At 45.1% G+C, this 18449-nt stretch overlaps 1 protein-coding gene across 1 annotated transcript; it reads right to left on the bottom strand.

The window, feature by feature from the left end:
* Positions 1-528: 528 nt before the first annotated feature.
* Positions 529-16935, bottom strand: LOC102450295 (tubulin alpha-1C chain). Its single transcript, XM_075910544.2, has 5 exons — positions 16781-16935; positions 9642-9864; positions 4031-4179; positions 1172-1852; positions 529-962 (listed from the first exon to the last, which is right to left on the bottom strand). The coding sequence occupies exons 1-5, from the start codon at positions 16781-16783 to the stop codon at positions 669-671; spliced, it is 1350 nt and encodes a 449-aa protein (XP_075766659.1). The 5' UTR covers positions 16784-16935; the 3' UTR covers positions 529-668.
* Positions 16936-18449: the final 1514 nt, after the last annotated feature.

Raw genomic sequence — 18449 nt, forward strand, 5'->3', positions numbered from 1 at the left:
TGCATGGAACCTTGGCAGATAAACTTGCTTTAGCCCTAAACTGCAGGTGCCATGAGGCACTAGGACGGAGGAAGGGAGAGAACAGCTCATCAGCAGGGCAGGCAGACCCTTTGGATTTCCCTAAGGGACCAGTTTGAGAAATAATGGTACTGAGTAAAAGTACAAAAGATCAGATATCACAATCCGAGATGAGTTTCACGGTTGTGACTTTGTAGGGCACTGTTTATACTGTTTCATTAAGAGGCTATTCTATAAGCGATACAGTGCTGTGCTGTAATTTCACAGTGACATTTTATCTTTTATATTTCCATTCATAGATTCTTTAACAGGCAAATATGGAGTGTTTGTGCCTGAACTGGCAATATTTCTAATAAAGGAATAGAATAAAAGCTCTGGTAAATTGTATATAAGCACTTGGACAGTCCTTTTCATAATTAAAATTTGCTGGTCACTAACACAGATATTAGTATGTAGAATTTTTATCTGTTCATTTACGTAGGGTGGAGTGAGTCAAAGAATAGCAAATGGTACCAATTAAAAGGTTTATTCCATGCAGTTTGATATGGGATACTAAAACACAATAGATTTCTATTCATGATAGATTTCCCACTTACATTAGAGAAAAAGTAGTAAAATGGGAAAGACTTAGCATTTTGCTTCAGTAAAATTTAATATTCCTCTCCTTCATCCTCTCCATCAATGGAGTCTGTGCCCACTTCCTCATAATCCTTCTCAAGTGCAGCCAAGTCTTCCCGAGCCTCTGAGAATTCTCCTTCCTCCATCCCTTCTCCCACATACCAGTGAACAAAGGCACGTTTGGCATACATCAAGTCAAACTTGTGGTCCAGACGGGCCCATGCTTCAGCAATGGCTGTGGTGTTGCTGAGCATACAGACTGCACGCTGAACTTTGGCTAGGTCACCTCCAGGTACAACAGTTGGTGGCTGATAATTTATACCAACCTGGAAAAGAAGAGGAGAATACACTTAGTTTTCCTGTAGGGTTTGGTGACGGCTGTAATTAGTTTGTTACTGACCACAACAGTAAAAGCAAGATAAGCCCACTAGACACCTGCACTACAGCTTTAGGAATATATTTCAATAAGCCATTTATATAGAAAGAGGGAATGAAAAGCCATTGTATAATCATTTAGCAGCTGTAAGAGACTTGCCTTAAAACCAGTAGGACACCAGTCAACAAACTGGATCGTGCGCTTGGTTTTGATAGCAGCAATAGCAGCATTGACATCTTTGGGGACAACATCACCACGATACAACATACAACAGGCCATGTACTTGCCATGGCGAGGATCACACTTCACCATCTGATTGGATGGCTCAAAGCAAGCATTGGTGATCTCAGAAACAGAGAGTTGTTCATGGTAGGCTTTCTCTGCTGAAATAATTGGGGAATAGGTTACCAGTGGGAAGTGAATACGGGGGTAAGGCACCAGGTTAGTCTGAAATTCTGTCAGGTCCACATTTAAGGCACCATCAAATCTGAGGGAAGCCGTAATGGAAGACACTATCTGACCAATAAGGCGATTGAGGTTTGTGTAGGTAGGGCGTTCAATGTCCAGATTCCTGCGGCAAATGTCATAGATGGCCTCATTGTCAACCATAAAGGCACAGTCGGAATGCTCCAGAGTGGTGTGGGTAGTTAAAATGGAGTTATATGGCTCAACAACAGCTGTTGAGACCTGCGGTGCAGGGTAGATTGCAAATTCTAACTTGGATTTTTTTCCATAGTCGACAGAGAGGCGCTCCATCAGCAGAGAAGTAAAACCTGAGCCAGTGCCTCCACCAAAACTGTGGAAAATCAGGAAGCCTTGCAAACCAGTGCATTGATCAGCCTGAAAGAAAGAGAACATTTTACAGTGGGCAGGTCTGAACATTTTGAATTAAAAAAACCATCAAGCAAAACCTTCTAAGGCGCTCACATGTCTGCTTAGTTCTTATGAATACAAAAAGTTATTTATCTAGCAGAGGATTAGGCTAGCCCTTCTTCCCAGAAGCCAAAACGAGACATTCTTGGTCATCAATCTGCTATGAGTCTCCTTAGTATAGATCCACTTCAGTGACACCATGTATTTTACAAGACTCATTTATACCCTTTTGATCTCAGAGAGAGAGAGAAAGCTAGAATTGTCAGCTTTATGTCATTTAAGTAATAATTATTCACTCTACGTGGCAGCGTGTAGAATCAGCCAGAAACTTTTATATTTACAACATAAACAAATTGATTTGAGAGTCTAGACAGATCTAGAACTGCCTACTACTAGTCTATGTTCCAGTGTGATAAGTGGTATTTAAACTCTGCATATTCCCAAGGAATATCATGAGGTTGCTAAATTTAGTAAAGTGAATTGCAATATACAGTAAAACTCCAGTTGTCCGGCATCCAGTGGTCTGACACACCTGCTAGTCCGGCACCACCTGCAACCCGGAAGTGCTCCAGGCAGCCGGACAATTGGAGCTGCTCTGCCCTGGGCTTCCCCAAGTCAGCCGCTGGTCAGTTTCAGCAGCAGCTGACTTGGGGACACCCGGGGCAGAGCAGCTGGGGTGCTGCTGGGTTGGTCCTGCAATGCTGCCCCCTCATCCTCGCCACCCCACCCCAGACCCCTCATAGCTCCCCCCTTCCGATAGTCCGGCATATTTGATAATCAGGCACCCCCTGGGTCCTAAAGGTGCCAGATTATCGGAAGTTTACCGTTATTGGACTATTCAAGGAAGCTCTAGTTTGAATCCTGAAGCTGTTAAAAATTAACACTGCATTTTCTCTAGAGTGCAGGGTCACATTCTGGTCAGCAATAACTCCCAGAACCAATTGGCAAGTTGGGACAGTCTGAAAGAGACAAGGGAGCACGTCTACACTGGCATGTTCTCATGCAAAAACTCTTTCGCGGAAGAGTTCCTTCTGCAAAAACTCTTCCAGAAGAAAGCGTCTACACTGGCATGTGTTTTTGCACAAGAGCCTCCATGCCAGTGTAGACGCTCTCTTGTGCAAGAAAGCTCTGATGGCCATTTTAACCATAGGGCTTTCTTGCGCAAGAAATTCATGTTGCCTGTCTACACTGGCCTCTTCTGGAAGAGCTCTTGCACAAGAGGGCTTCTTCCTGAGCGGAAGCGTCAGAGTTCTCACACAATCAGCCCTGATTTTATACATTAGAACGTCAGTGTACTTGCGCAAGAACATGCAGCCAGTGTAGACAAGCAGCAAGTTTTTGCACAAGAGCAGCCACTTTTGTGCGAGATCGCGCCAGTGTAGAGACAGCCAGAATGTATTGTGTTAGTCTTTCTAAACAGGTCTGTGAGTGCATACAAGACTAACACGTACACCCTTAGTGTAAATAGAATGTTTAGTGCTCAAAGCGCATCTGGGAATACTGTTTAGACGACAGATTACCAAACCAGAGGGAAATTCTATACACTGGCTATTCTGTATCCATAATATCAGCTATGCAAAGTACATGCTAACTACCTCTAAAAGGAGCTGCTAAATATACAACAAATATTTGTAACTTGGACTTCACCTCAGCTAGTTCACCACATGGAGCACATGAAGGAGCCACAGACCTCTCCCACTTTGTATCTTTGATCTCAACACATTAAGTTAGAAAGAAATACATTTGAACATGAAGATCAGATTTCAGCTCACAAAAGCAAGTACTCAAGAGCGGAGGTGAAAATCCTGCTATGACTGCACCTAAGGTCTGGTCCCTTCCTATCTGTAACAATGCAAACTACGCTTTTTAGGCAAGCTGAGGAAGTGGTTCAATTACATTCCAAGAGGAGATCACAAGGTGTCTTAGATCTTCCTCTGATTGGAGTCATCCATTGACACAATTGAAGAGAATGGCACAATTTGACATTAGAATGCCACAGCTTTTACATCTATGGATCACCAATCCACTAGAGCTGAATGCTGAGCCCCACACATCTCAGAGCACTAAATTTGGCTCATTTCCAAACTTTACAAACCATGATGTAGAAAACTCTTCAGTGCAAAGGGGGAAAAAAATTGAACTTACCAGTTTCCTGATACGTTCCAGAACAAGGTCAATGATCTCTTTCCCAATAGTGTAATGACCTCGAGCATAATTATTAGCAGCATCCTCCTTGCCAGAGATCAGCTGTTCAGGATGGAAAAGTTGCTTGTATGTCCCATTCCGTACTTCATCTGGAAGTGTATTACACACGTGAGTTTACAGTTAATTTTGGTTTAGACAAAAGTTTAAGAAGCTCACATGCCTGAATCCACCCCTACCTCTAGACAACTCAAAAAGTATCTCAGAGTTGCATGCATAATGTTATGCACATACCACTCTGGCACAGGCCAAAATTAAACTATGAAAACAACTCATTTGATAGTGATAGAAATGTAGCTGTGTTCATTTGATAAACATTTTGATTTAAGCAGCAAAGCCAGAAGGTGTAACAATGCTCCAGGCTGACCTCCTGTATAACAGGTCAGAGATTTGCTCCCACAATTCCTGCAGTGGGGAAAGTCTTCTTTCCCTTTATATACAGTGCATAACTGGTTGGATAACTGTTCCCAAAGAGTCATTATCAGTGGTTCACAGTCATACTGGAAGGGCTCCACAGGGACCAGGTCTGTTCAATACTTTTAACAACAGTTTAGATAATGGCATAGAGTGTGACACTTAGTTGGGAGGAGCTGCAAGTGCTTTGGAGGATAGTATCCAGATCACTTTGAATTATAATAAACTGGAAAAATGATCTGCAGTAAACAGGATGGCATTTAATAAGGACAAATGCAAAGTACCCCAACTTGGAAGGAACAATCAGTTGCATGCATACAAAACGGGAAGTGAAGAAACATGAGCTATGAGGGAAGATTGAAATAATTAGGTTTGTTTAGTGTGCAGAAGACTCAGAGGGGGCATAACAGTTTTCAAATACCTCAAAAGTTGTTACAAGGAAGAAGAAAAATTGGTCTCCTTAACCTCTGAGGATAGGACAAGAAGCAGTGGGCTTAAATTGCAGCAAGGAAGGTTTAGGTTGGATATTAGGAGAGACTACTTGTCAGGGTGGTTAAGCCCTGTAATAAATTGCCTATGGAGGATGTGGAATCTCCATCATTGAAGATTAAGAGCAGGTTAGACAGACATCTGTCAGGGATGATGTAGATGGTGCTTGGTCTTGCCTGAAGGGCAGGGGACTGTACTTTATGACCTCTCGAAGTTCCTTTCAGTGCTATGATAAGGGCTACATCAAACGTGTAATTCAACTAGAAGTTACTGAGCTCTTACGTTAACCTTCCAATTTCTATTTAAGGAATAAACATATTTGTAAAGATTATTTAGGCACCTAAAGATGCAGAAACCACCCCCAAAAGTACCTAAACACACAGGCTACGTCTACATTGGCCCCTTCTCCGGAAGAGGCATGTTAATTTCCAACTTCGGAATAGGGAAATCTGCGTGGGATTTAAATATCCCCCGCAGGATTTAAATAAACATGGCCGCCACTTTTTTTCCGGCTTGGGGAAAAGCCGGAAAAAAGCGTTTAGACTGGCGCGATCCTCCAGAATAAAGCCCTTTTCCGGAGGATCTCTTATTCCTACTTCAAAGTATTCCTTATTCAAAGTAGGAATAAGAGATCCTCTGGAAAAGGGCTTTATTCTGGAAGATCGCGCCAGTCTAGACGCTTTTTTCCGGCTTTTCCCCAAGCCAGAAAAAAAAGTGGCGGCCATGTTTATTTAAATCCCGCGGGGGATATTTAAATCCCCCGCGGATTTCCCTATTCTGAAGTTGGAAATTAACATGCCTCTTCCGGAGAAGGGGCCAATGTAGACATAACCACAGTGAAACCAGAAGAGAATTAAGTATGTCCAGGCACTTTTGAAGATTGCTCCAGGTGCTATAATACCCTTATAATTTGGGGCTAGATTTTTAATTTACCACTTCCTAGGGCAATTCCTTCAGATGGCTGTTTAACAAAATGGCTATAAATCTACATCTTATTCTAATAGTTTTTTTCCTAGATTAACCTCAGCCATTTAATCCCATGCCTTTGTTTGCTAATTTGAATATCCACCAGGAGCAAGTAATTTCAACTGCTTCCCCCAGTGTTTTCTTAGTTCTGAGCTCTTTCCAATTTTTCTACATCATTCTGAAAATAGGAATCCCTAGAACTGGCAACACTATTTCAGTAATGGTTCCATCAATGCTATATTTCAATGTGTAACCACTTCTACTCAATATTCTCAATGTTTGGGATGCATTATTCAGTCTTTTACTAGATCTTGCTTTTGGTAGTGTGAAAAACCATGTCTGATTGCTTGGTAAAATGGGTGCAATTCAGATTGTTGTGTTAAGTCTTATCACACCAGTCTATACTTCACCTGGAAGAGGAGTTAGAAGAGGGCATACTTACCCACAGAGTAACTAGATGTGGAATATTCCACAGTCAGTGAGCACATCTAGTGTGCATAAGCCAGAGAATGTTCTAGTCAAGAGTATCTTTGGGTTGGTGCATGCATTCATCCTTCCTTGTGTACTTCACAAGGGCATGATAGGCAGAATCACCCTGACACCAGTTTTCACCACGAGAGCCAATCATAATTGAACTCCAAAGTAGCAGGGATGGCATGTGGGTCATGGAATATATGTACAGACCAAACATTTCATAGAACACCCTTTACTGTGCAGGTAAGTAAACTCTGCATGCTGAACATGATGTTCCATCATCTCTGGCTTTTTGCACCAACATGTGGACAACCATCTTGCTGCTTTTCAAATTTCTGGATTGGCAAGTTTGCTAGAGAATCTACAGAGGTGGAATGATCCCTGGTGGAGGGGGCATGTACTTAGGCTATCAAAATAGATAGCCCAGTGCAACCCAAGAAGGACCTGTGTAGATATAGCCCATCCTTTGATTCTCTTTGCATAAGCCAAAAACAACTTAAGAAACTTCTAGAAGGATTATGTCCTGTCAAGACAGAATATAGCTCTGTGCATGTTCAGTAGGTACAGCCTATGCACAGGTAGGTGCATGGCCTTCCTGGTGTGGATTCTGACATCTTAGGAAGACACCTAGCATACAGAGATTTTTAAGGCCAGAAAACTCGCAAAAATTTATATTTGGTATAATATTCCAATGATTAGTTACTGTCACGGTTAAAAGTTTATGACTTATTTCCATTCTAGTTTCAACTTCTCATCATTGGATTATAACTGTCTCTGCTGGATTAAAAAGGGCATTATTAAATACCTGTTCCCACTTAGAGATGTATAAGCTAATCAAGTCACCCCACAACCATCTTTGTTCAGCTGAATAGGTTGATCTTGAGTGTCTCACTTTAGTCATGTTTAAATCCTTAGCAGCTGTCAAATGCAGAACTAAAATAACATTTCTAATTCTGCTCCTGGAACACATTAGCTCTTCTTTTGACCACTGCATCACACTAAGAGCTCATGTTCAACTGACTGTCCACAACGACCCCTAAATCCTCTCAGTCAGTGCTTCCCAGAATTAAGTCCCCCCACATCCTGCAAGGATGGACTACATTCTTTGTTCGTAGACAGACAGTACAAAATGTGTGTGTATCAGTTAATTCTGAATGCAAAAAATCCACCTTGATTAAAAAATTGCAATTACTTACAATGTTAACAATAAAAGTATTTTTCAATTCACCTCAATCTCAATGCAATCTCTCATGTCAAAGTGTAACTTACTTCACCTTTTTGTTGGTTACCTAAATTAATTCAAACAAAACAATGCAAAAATGTACAGCCTACAAGTCCATTCAGTCCTACTTCTTGTTCTGCCAGCCACTAAGACAAACAAGTCGTTTAAGTTTGCAGGAGATATTGCTGCTTGCTTCTTTAGTTTTACCAAAATGTGAGAACAGGCATTTACATGGCACTTTTGTAGCTGTAGAGCAAGGTATTTACAAGTCAGATATGCTAAACATTCATATGCCGTACCCCTTCATTCTTCTGTCACCATTCCAGAGGATGTGCTTCTATGCTGATTATGCTTGTTAAAAAATGCAATAATTAAATCTGACTGAACTCGTCTCCTGCTCAGTTTTACCAGAATTCTGCCATATGTTTCATGTTATGACAGCCTTGGATGTTGACCCAGCACATGTTCATTTTAAGAATGATTTCACTGAAATTGGACAAAACTTAAAAAAGTACCAATGTGGTATTTCTAAGCTACAACACTCAATTCAAGGTTTAAGAATCTGAAGTACCATCCAAAATCTGAGACATATAAGGCATGGAGCAAGCTTTCAGAAGTCCTAGGAGCAACACTCATGCTGAAACTACATAACCCAAACCAGCCCCAAAAAAGAAAATTAACCTTCTACTTTGTGGCATGTGACTCAGATGATGAAAATGAACATAAGTCAGTAACCAAAACCCACTATCAGCATGGAAGCAGGTCCTCTGGAATAATGGTTGAAGCATGGGGGGTCATGAATCTTTAGTGCATGTGGCACCTAAAGATCTTGCAATGCCCGTTCTTACTTGCAGTGTCACTAGAAAACACGAAGTAGGCAGTATTATCCCCTGCAAATTGTAACCAAAGTTGAAGTGATTGGCTGAGTAAGAAGTAGGAGGAGGACGACGACCTGTAGGCCCTTAAAGTGATGCATTGTTTTGTTTGCGTGAAGTTTTTTAACCTATTTCTACATGTGTAAGTTCAGCTTTAATAATTGTACGTGTACTGTAGTGTATTGAAAAGTACGTCCTGTGCATTGCAAATATTTGTAATAATAAAGTTGAGTACTGTACACTGTGTTGTAATTGAAATCAATATACAGTATTTGAAAATGTAGAAGACATCCAAAAATCACAATTATTAATTTTTAATTGCTTGACAGCCGTAATACATATTAACACCACACTGTGTGCTTGAACCCACTTTACAAAGTGATCTAGATCATCTGAATGGATGATCTCTATTTACTATGCACCCAATTTCAGGGTTATCTGCAAATTTTGTCAGCAATGATTGTTTTCTCTTTCAGGTTATCTATACAGATGTTAAATAGCTTTCTCCCCCCCAGCTATTAACAGTGTTACAACTGCCAGCAAAGTTGCCACACAAGTCTGAACAAGCACATTTATTCTTGAGCAAAAATAGATTTAAGCACACTCTTTTTTAGCCACCCATCAATGTTAAGGAGCCTTACTTGGCTAGAGCCCTTTTAATCTTTCTGCAGAAAATGGGCCCCTCTTGGACAGAAGGTCCAGCGCTAAAAGGAGGATGCCGACTAGAAAAGGGGATTGAGAAAGAATTGCAGAAGTCAAATTCCAATAAGTATTATAAATAGTTGGCTCAATCCTGTTCATTTACACAAGTGTTTACAGTTAGAAGAAAATATGAAAAGCCCAGAAGTATATGCACAAAAGCAAGGTGGTTAGAGAATTCTCAAGATGTACAACATCCAGTAAATCTGGAAAGGCAGCTGGTGCCTGTCGATATTTTGGTGACATTTCAACACTAGCTGGGAGAGGGGGCAGGAAGCCACAAGGAACTCATCAGGCATTCTGCCAGGAGCCGCTGCAACTAATATTTGTGATTTCGCCATTCATAGTAGTGGCCAGGAACACATTCATTGCCAATGATGAAAGTTCACTGTACAACACTGCGTACTATATTTACCTATCACTGCGGGTTCCAGATCCACAAACACAGCACGGGGGACATGCTTTCCTGCACCAGTCTCACTGAAGAAGGTGTTAAAAGAATCATCACCACCACCAATTGTTTTGTCACTTGGCATAGTGCCGTTGGGCTGAATGCCATGCTCCAGGCAGTAGAGTTCCCAGCATGCATTGCCAATCTGCACACCAGCTTGGCCAACATGGACTGAGATGCACTCACGCTGTACAGAGAAAATAAGAAAATTAACGTTTCTTAGCAGGAACAGTGGCTTTGTCGCCTAGCAAAATAAATAGCACAGACTGCCTGGAACTACCATACTTCACAATTATTAAAACTACACCCAAAACATTGGCCTCATTTTGTAGTAGGGTTAGTGACAACTGGGACAGAGTCCAACTGTCACACAACCTTCCTTCAGTCATCTATTTTCACAGAGGAAAACCTTTTGGACATTGTCAAGTAACATTTTATAGGCTCATATTCTCTCAAACACCTGAAGGCAAAGTTTCACCTACTCCCACTTCTCCAACAGATTGTCCTCTCCCTATTTGAGCAATATTGATTTTTACATTTGGAAAGTATGTAAAGGTTAAAATCCCATTTAAACAGTCAGCACCAGCCCGTGGGTCATTGGTATAAGACAAGACATTCTCTCTCTCCTGGACACCATATCTGTGCCATCCCCAACTCCAGTTTATTTAATTATTAGATGCAGCACAGCCAACAAAGGGAGCACAACATTGGAAACTGAGGTAACTTCATTTTTTCCCCTTTTAAATTAGTACATATAAAGCCAGAAAACAATCCTTCTCTATCCTATTAGTCTTAAAAGTATATAAAATCTGAACCCAACCACCACCTTTTCACCATTTTGTTTAGGTTACACTGAACAAGTTAAGCTGTACATCCTTAGAGCCCTGCGCAGATACAAAATGTGTATCCACATCCATATCTGCAAATTTACAGGGTTCTAGATATAAAATGTTTATCTGCCTCCATGGATATAAAGCAGATATGCAGGGCTCTGTGTATCCTGTAAGGAAAATACTTGTTTGTAAAATGATTCCCCCTACTGTTGAATTTATATCACTATGGAACTTTAGTTTGGAAAAAGCGATTAAATCCTTCTTACACTGAGAAATACACAAAAAGCACAGCATGCATTATTGCTTTGTGTAAGGAATCTAGTCAGCACTGATAAATGTCCTAACACTGTCTGAGCAAAATTTTTCTGCAACCTCACCAGCCAGCTCAACTGCCAAGCTTAGCACAGACGGTCAGAAGACAGTATTGAAGCGTCAACACCAGTTTTAAACTCACAGAACACTGACTCTGCCCCACATTACCACTGAAGAAAAAAACTTCAGTGCCCTTTTTAATATATGAACGTATGGCCTGCCTCTACAAAATGGTCCTCACCACACCCCTGAAAGGTAGGCAGAGATTTAAATTTAATAGATGGGCAGGTTGAGGCAGACCTTAAGCAACCTGATTTCAGCTACACAAGTCAATAAAGCTATGATTGAAACACAAGAGTCTTTGTGTCCCCAGCTCTGTTCTCATTTCTGTAGTCCAGGGTTCAGCAACCTTTCCTAAGTGACATGCCAAAATTTAACCCTCCTGCCCTGGGCCATGCTACTCTTGCGAGAGTGGGAGAAAAGGGGCGAGAGGCTCTCTCCACCGTGCGCCCTGTGAACCATCTGGGTCAATGAAAACCTTTCCATGGACCACCAGTTGCTAATGGAAACTCACCATTAATTACATAATTATGCCCCAGCCATTTTGCTAGTGCTGCAGCTGGGGAGAACAGTTTAATTTAAATTATTAAACATATTAAGCATTTTAACTCATGTTCATTTATTAAACTTTATTTGTAATAAAAGTAAAATGTGTCAAACAACAGGTGTCAATGTGTTCTTTATTTATGGCAGGGGTCTGGAACCTTTTTGAAGTCAGGGGTCACTGACCCAAAGAAAAAAATCATTTGGGGACCATACAAGTGAAAAGCAAAAAAACCTCCTCCCAAAACCCCCAGCGCTCACTGATGTGGCCCCCAACTGAGACCACTCAATCTTTTGGCACTCCAGCCGCCACAGGGTGAGGGGAAAGGACAGGGAGGACTGAGGTTCAGGTCTTTCCATAGACCAGCATTATTTTTCTGGGGTTCCAGAGTTTGTGGATTTTGTGAATCCCCTTAGTCTCTCAGGTGGGAACAAAAATGAAGAGTTCAATGTGTGGGGCAGGGTTGCCAGCGAGTGGGAGAGGAATGTAAAATCTGGGCGGGAGGCGGGGTATAGGACAGGGTGAGGAGGGCAAGGCCCGGAAGGGAGTTTGGCAGCAGGAGAGGGTATGGGATGGGGGTATGAGAGGGAGTCTGGGGAGTAATACAGAAAAGGTGAGAGTAAGAGAATGCAGCCAAATAGCTTGATGGGGAGGGAGGCATAGAAGTGGGGAGTAAAGGAAAGTGCAGCTTCTACAAAGTAAACTTGTATCCCTTCTCCCATCTTCCCACTCCTCCAGCTTCACTCCCCTCAGCCCCATGATCCTCCCCTCATGATCCCCCCCAGCCTGACCCCTTGCATCGCTTCATGCCCCCCCAGTCCAACCTCTGCCCCCACAGCCTGATCCCCTGCATTGCCCCATGTCCCTCAGTGCAACCTCTGTTCCCTCCCATCTTGCCCCTGCGTCCTCCTTCATCCCCGCTCTTGCTCAGCGCATTCACTCCCAGCCCCCCAGGAGCAGCACTGGGGCAAGTAGAGACAGGGGACAGAGTCTCTTCCCTGGCCAGCCCTTTCCCTGCAGCTCCAGGGCTGCCTCCAGCTGTCCAGGGGCTGTGGGGCACTGGGAAAGGTGCCCATAGAGAGCAGTTCAGCGCAACCTGGGCTCCAGCACACGAGGGCTGTGTCTAGACTGGCCTGGTTTTCTGGAAAATCAGCCACTTTTCCGGAAAAACTTGCCAGCTGTCTACACTGGCCTCTTGAATTTCCGCAAAAGCACTGACGATCTCATGTAAGATTGTCAGTGTTCTTGCGGAAACACTATGCTGCTCCCGTTCGAGCAAAAGTCCTTTTGCGCAAAAGGGCCAGTGTAGACAGCTCAGATTTGTTTTCCGCAAAAAAAACCCAATCGCGAAAATGGCAATCAGGGCTTTTTTTCCAGAAAAGCGCATCTAGATTGGCACGGACGCTTTTCCGCATAAAGTGCTTTTGTGGAAAAGCATCCAGGCCAATCTAGACGCTCTGGTCCGAAAAGGCTTTTAACAGAAAACGTTTCCGTTAAAAGCATCTCTGGAAAATCATGCCAGTCTAGATGTAGCCCATGTGTGCTGGCCACCCAGCCCCGCCCCCTTCCAAAGCAGAAGGCAGAGTTAGGGATGCACCCGCACCTCCCCCACACATAGCCCCCAAGAGGAAGTCAGCACTGGTGCTGCACAAGGGGGCGGGGGCAGGGCTGAGTTTGTGCCAGTAAAAATCAGCTCATATGCTGCTTGTGACATGTGTCCCAGGGGTTGCCAACCGTGCTGTACTCTGTTAAAGTGCCTTCCATCCAAGGGCTAAAGCTCAAGAACAGGTGTCTGGATTTATGTTGCCAAGCCATACTTGAGTCTTGTCTACTAACTACTACAGTAGCAGTGTACACAACTACAGCCCAGCTGACATAGGGAGCAAATCTTTGTCTATAGGAAGGAGGCGGCTGTAGAATGCAGAATGTTTCTGTGATTCCTTAATAAGGAATCTCCCTGATACCAGAAACACAGCAGACAGGGCAGGATGGGAGAGAGAGTGGAGATGAGGTGGAACACACTGCTATGCCAGGGAGGGAGGAAGGCAGGGGCAGATATGAGGGTGTTGCCATCCCTCTGACTCAGTATTGGTTGCTTCCAGCTGCTATCTGAACTTAAGATAGCATTCCAAAACACTCACTCCCCCCAACATATACTCCCTTTCCACACTTCCAGAATACGTGGTCTATCTTCTCCTCCCCACACACATCAGTAGAAAAGCATCTGGAAACCTATTAGGACCCCTATTAGGATGGAGTAATGGGATTGAGAAACGTACATAGCGCGGTTCTGTACCACAAGTAAGAGCCTACCAAATTCACAGCCATGAAAAATGCATCATAGATCATGAAATATGGCAGGCATGTTCAAAGTCCGGCCCGCGGGCCAATTGCGGCCCGTGTTCCGATTTAATTCGGCTCCCGCTTCCTCCCCTTCTTCTGGCTCCCCGGCGCTCCCAGCTTCCGGCCGCGCCGCCACCGCCCATGGCCTCCGCGGTCCTAGAGCCTGCCCTGTAGGGCACGTCCGCAGCCCCGCTCCACCGCTTGGCTGCGGGTTCGCCCTGCCCCCAGGCCGCCGTGAGGCCGGCGTGCCCTGCGCTCTCCGCCCACCTCCGACCCTGCGGGCCCTCCGCCTTGGGGCTGAGAGTGTGGGGACGGCCCCCACGCATGTTCACTTCTTCAAATCTGGCCCTCTTTGAAAAAAGTTTGGACACCCCTGAAATATGGCCTTGTGTACTTTTACCTTATACTGGGGGGTTTCAATTTTCTTTCCTGAGGCACCCTGAACATGGTGTAGGAACTCCATGGCCCTGCCAACAATTGTTTATATGGTACATGCACACACTTATTAGAATGCACATGAGCAACCACCCAGAGATGATAAAGTACTATTATATTGAAAATCCACAAGAGGATTCATATTTTTCCATCCACAAAGACACTATAGAAAGGGGTCAGACTCACCCCCATTTTACAGATGGGCAACCATTGGCATAAAGTGAGGTGACTTTCCTAAGGTCACCCAAACTAGAAGCAGAGCTCAGAATAAAAACCAGAGTCTGAGTCCCAATCCAGTGCCCTGTCCACCAGACTACACTGCCACCTGTTGGCTGTGTGGAAAGTATTGCCAGAGGTGGTCCTAAAATCAGAAACTTAAGTGATTCCATGATTAACATTGGCAATTCTTACAACAACTGATACCTTTACTAGGTATGTGACAGCATACATGTTTAAACGGTCAATCGACGACCCTGGGTATGAATTTTCAAAATAGATCAAGTTCACAACAGCTCCCATTTGTGATGTTCATGACTAGAGTCTCGGAAGTGCTTAGTGCCCAAAGTAAAGAGGCCAGATTTTCAGGTGAGCTCATCATTAGGTACCCACATGGGAGGCAAGCATTTCTGAAAGCTCCAACCTAGATAAGTGCCAAGCAGTCCAGGACTCTAATATTTGTATGGGACCTCCTTAATCTGCATTGTCCTCAAACTTCTTGGCCAAATTTGCTTCATCCTTGTCCTTAAAATAGGATAGCAATTTTCCAGGCCCTGCTTCTGGGCATATGCCTTTTATAACCCAGAATATTAAACTGGAAAAGGTTTCTTCTTCCTAGGACTAGTCTAACATACTGACTCCTGAATGTACTAGTTATACTTGGAATGGTCTGCAGAAATACATACAGTGCTTAGACCAAGCAGAGAAAAAGCAGATTCACTGCTGTCCATTGCAATGAAATCAATGTAAAGCAGTGGTCACCAACCGGAAAATTGGGATCAACTTGCAGATCCATGGAACCTCTGGACAGGCAAGCCTGACTGGTTTAGACAGGAAGCTATCAAGTGTGGGCACTTCAACAGCTCCTCTCCTGCCCTCTGCCTTGAAGCTGCTCCCCACCCCCAGGAGCCTTCTGGCTTGCTGTGCAGAGTGGAGGAAAGCTAATGTCAGGGTTCTCCCCTCATCCCACCCTTGTACCTCATCTCCACGAGTGGAGACAGAATAAGCCAGCATGCAACTACTCCAATATCTGAACATGCTCAGCATACTTAAAGGGTCAATGCAAATCTGTAACTTTTACACACAGTGTCTATCGCTTAGTTTTCCCACTCACCTGAGTGTACTAATTAGTTGTACTAATTTTGTTATTTGTTTTACTTCTTTCAAAGTACATTATTTTAGATTTTTGACTGGCCTTTCATAACTGTTATTTCTCTTATGCTTAAAGTTAATTCTTTGAGTAGTAAGAAAGCCTAATCTGTTGTAGCTGGAGAAATTATCCCTACAATATTTTTACAATATATTTTATATCTAAGGATTTGGGGTTTTTTTGTTTTACAGGTGGTGCACAGCTGCACATAAACTCAATATTGATGCACATAACAAAATTCATTTCCTCCACATGTGAAACACTGGCCGGGAGTCTCCTGAAACCAAATCAGGAGATTGGCCAAAGGTCATTAGCCCTGATATCCTGCTGGATAGTTAAGGCACATCCCCCCTGCCCTAACCCTGAACCGTACCCGGAAGCAGCTGGCATGTCCCAGAAGCCCCTGGGTGGGGCCAGCTAGGGGTCTCTACAGGTTAGCCTTGCCTGCTGGCACGGGCCCTGCAGCTCCTATTGGCTGGGAACAGGACACCTCAGCCAAGGAAGTGGAAGGCAGTACCTGCAGAGGTGGGGAGCAGCCCATGAAGCCACCTGCCCCCTTACTTCCTTTCCCACATGCCAGCCACTTCTGGGAGTTGCATAGGGCCGGGAAAGGGATGAGTGAGCTTTGGCCCCAATGCTTCATCACCAAGGAGCCACCTGCAATAAGTGGTGCGGAGCCAGAGCGCACACCCTGAACCCCGCCCCCCGCCGGGCACCTCCCGCACCCGGACTGCGGGCACCCAGCTCAGGCCTCGTCTAGCAGCACCTCACAGCCCAGCAAAACACGTGGAGGGGCCTGAGCGCCGTGGGCACCGCCCGCTTCCTCCGATGCCAAGTGAAGAGGGGATGGGGCGGGGAGCAGGAAGAGGGCGCGCACGTTACCCCCTAGCGTGGCGGGAGGGGCCGGGCGCTGCAAGGAGACGCGACGCGGACGGAAGGAGCCGGGTTCGAGCCGCTGCTGAGGTGAAGAGCCGGGCGCGTGACTCGCACGGGCTGCGTCTTGTGGGACGCGGGCCTGGCGCCTCCGGACCTGCCGCCCCGCCCCCCAGGGAACGCGCTGCGAAGTGCGCCGGGCCCAGGCCGCGCCGCCATGTTCCCCGAGCAGCCACCATTTTGAGCGGCCCCGGGGCGCCGGCTCCGCCCGCCCGCGCGCGCCTCACACAAGCGTTGGGGTCGCGGTGCCTCAGCGCCCCTCGCGCCGCCTCCTCACCATGTCTCCGGCAGACGGGCACGGCCTCGGGTGACGACAGACGCGCGACGGGTCTGAACCGCACCGCTAAAAGCGGCCGTGGGGCGCCAGAGCCACTTTATATACGGCGCCCGCGTCTCCCTCGCTTCCCATTGGGCAGAGCCGGCCCCCACCACTCTCCTTCCGGCTACCCCATTGGACACTGCGGGCGGGGCGGACCCTCCCTCGCCTGCCATTGGCCAGCGAGTATGAATCTGTGCTGCGAGAACCAGCCACTGGGCTGTTCGTACCGGGGGCGGGGCTCCCGCCAAGAGACCTCCAGCCACAGACCGACAGCGCCTGGGACAAGGGGCGCAGCTCGTGGGTCCCTGCTGGGGGAACGCGCCCGGGAGCCCAGTCCCACTGCGGGCCGTGCAGGGTTCAGTTGTGCCCGGCTGGTAGATTGCAGGGGCGTCCCTCTGGCAGCGGCTCAGGGATCATCCCTGTGCTGGGTTTGTCTGTAGCCCCGTGCTCGGCTACACGATTTGTGTTTGCATCAGCTTTGCAACCCCCACCAATGATTCCCGAATATCTGCATCCCGTACGCGACAATAGCCCTGGAGTTGCAGAGCTCTCTAAACAGATTTCACATTCCTCTGGGGTGTAGGGTATGCATTAGGTGGGTATATCCAACCTAATTCATTCCCTGCCACGGGCGGGACCTGGAGCATCAGTGGCACCTTCGTTTCTCCTGGTCTCTACCTGTGATCGCAGTAAATCTGTAGCCTGAAACACTTTAGTCTAAGCCAGGGTTTCCCAAACTATGGGTCGCCATTACATTTCAAAAGGGTCACCAAATGTCTCCCCAGGTGGCTTTGCTCTCCAACCTCCCCCCATTTTTTAATTGCCTTAGGTCACCAAGCCTTCCTGAATTGTCAAAACGGGTCCCCATCTGGAAAAGGTTGGGAACCACTGGTCTAAGGTTAAGACATTGAGCTCAGTAAATGGGCAAAGTCTGAAATACAGGAAGTCAGACTAGATGACCTGGCCCTTTCACTGCTTAAAATCTAAGAACATGTCTTGTGATTTCAGTCTCTTGTGATCTTCTGATCCTTTGGACAGCAAGGGAGCTCCCAGTAGATAATAAATGAATTGCTAATTAATCCCCCCCCCCACACACACACACACACACAAAGTATAACTACCCTCCCATCCACCTGCCATAACTTTCCATCCCTTCCTCACACAAGAGTTAAAAATACCAATAGAGAGGTTAAAACAAAAAACAGAACAATGGAGCACTTTAAAGACTAACAAGATGGTTTAATAGGTGATGAGCTTTCGTGGGCCAGACCCACTTCCTCAGATCAAACAGTGGAAGAAAATTGTCACAACCATATATACCAAAGGATACAATTAAAAAAAATGAACACATATGAAAAGGACAAATCAAATTTCAGAACAGAAGAGGGATGGGGGGGGGGAAGTAAATGTCTGTGAGCTAATGATATTAGAGGTGATAACTGGGGAAGCTATCTTTGTAATGGGTAAGATAATTAGCATCTTTATTCAAACTTAGGTGTAAAGTGTCAAATTAAAGCATGAATGACAGTTCGACACTTTATTCAAACTTAGGTGTAAAGATGCTAATTATCTTACCCATTACAAAGATAGCTTCCCCAATTATCACCTCTAATATCATTAGCTCACA

Source organism: Pelodiscus sinensis, chromosome 27 (assembly GCF_052426305.1).
Source record: "Pelodiscus sinensis isolate ZL-2025 chromosome 27, ASM5242630v1, whole genome shotgun sequence".
NCBI lineage: Eukaryota > Metazoa > Chordata > Testudines > Trionychidae > Pelodiscus > Pelodiscus sinensis.

Coding starts and splice junctions, on each gene's coding strand:
- LOC102450295 (XM_075910544.2), bottom strand. Junction 1,853..4,030: donor TGGAACGTATCAGGAAACTG/GTAAGTTCAATT, acceptor TCTTTCTTTCAG/GCTGATCAATGCACTGGTTT. Junction 963..1,171: donor GGTGTCCTACTGGTTTTAAG/GCAAGTCTCTTA, acceptor CTTCTTTTCCAG/GTTGGTATAAATTATCAGCC.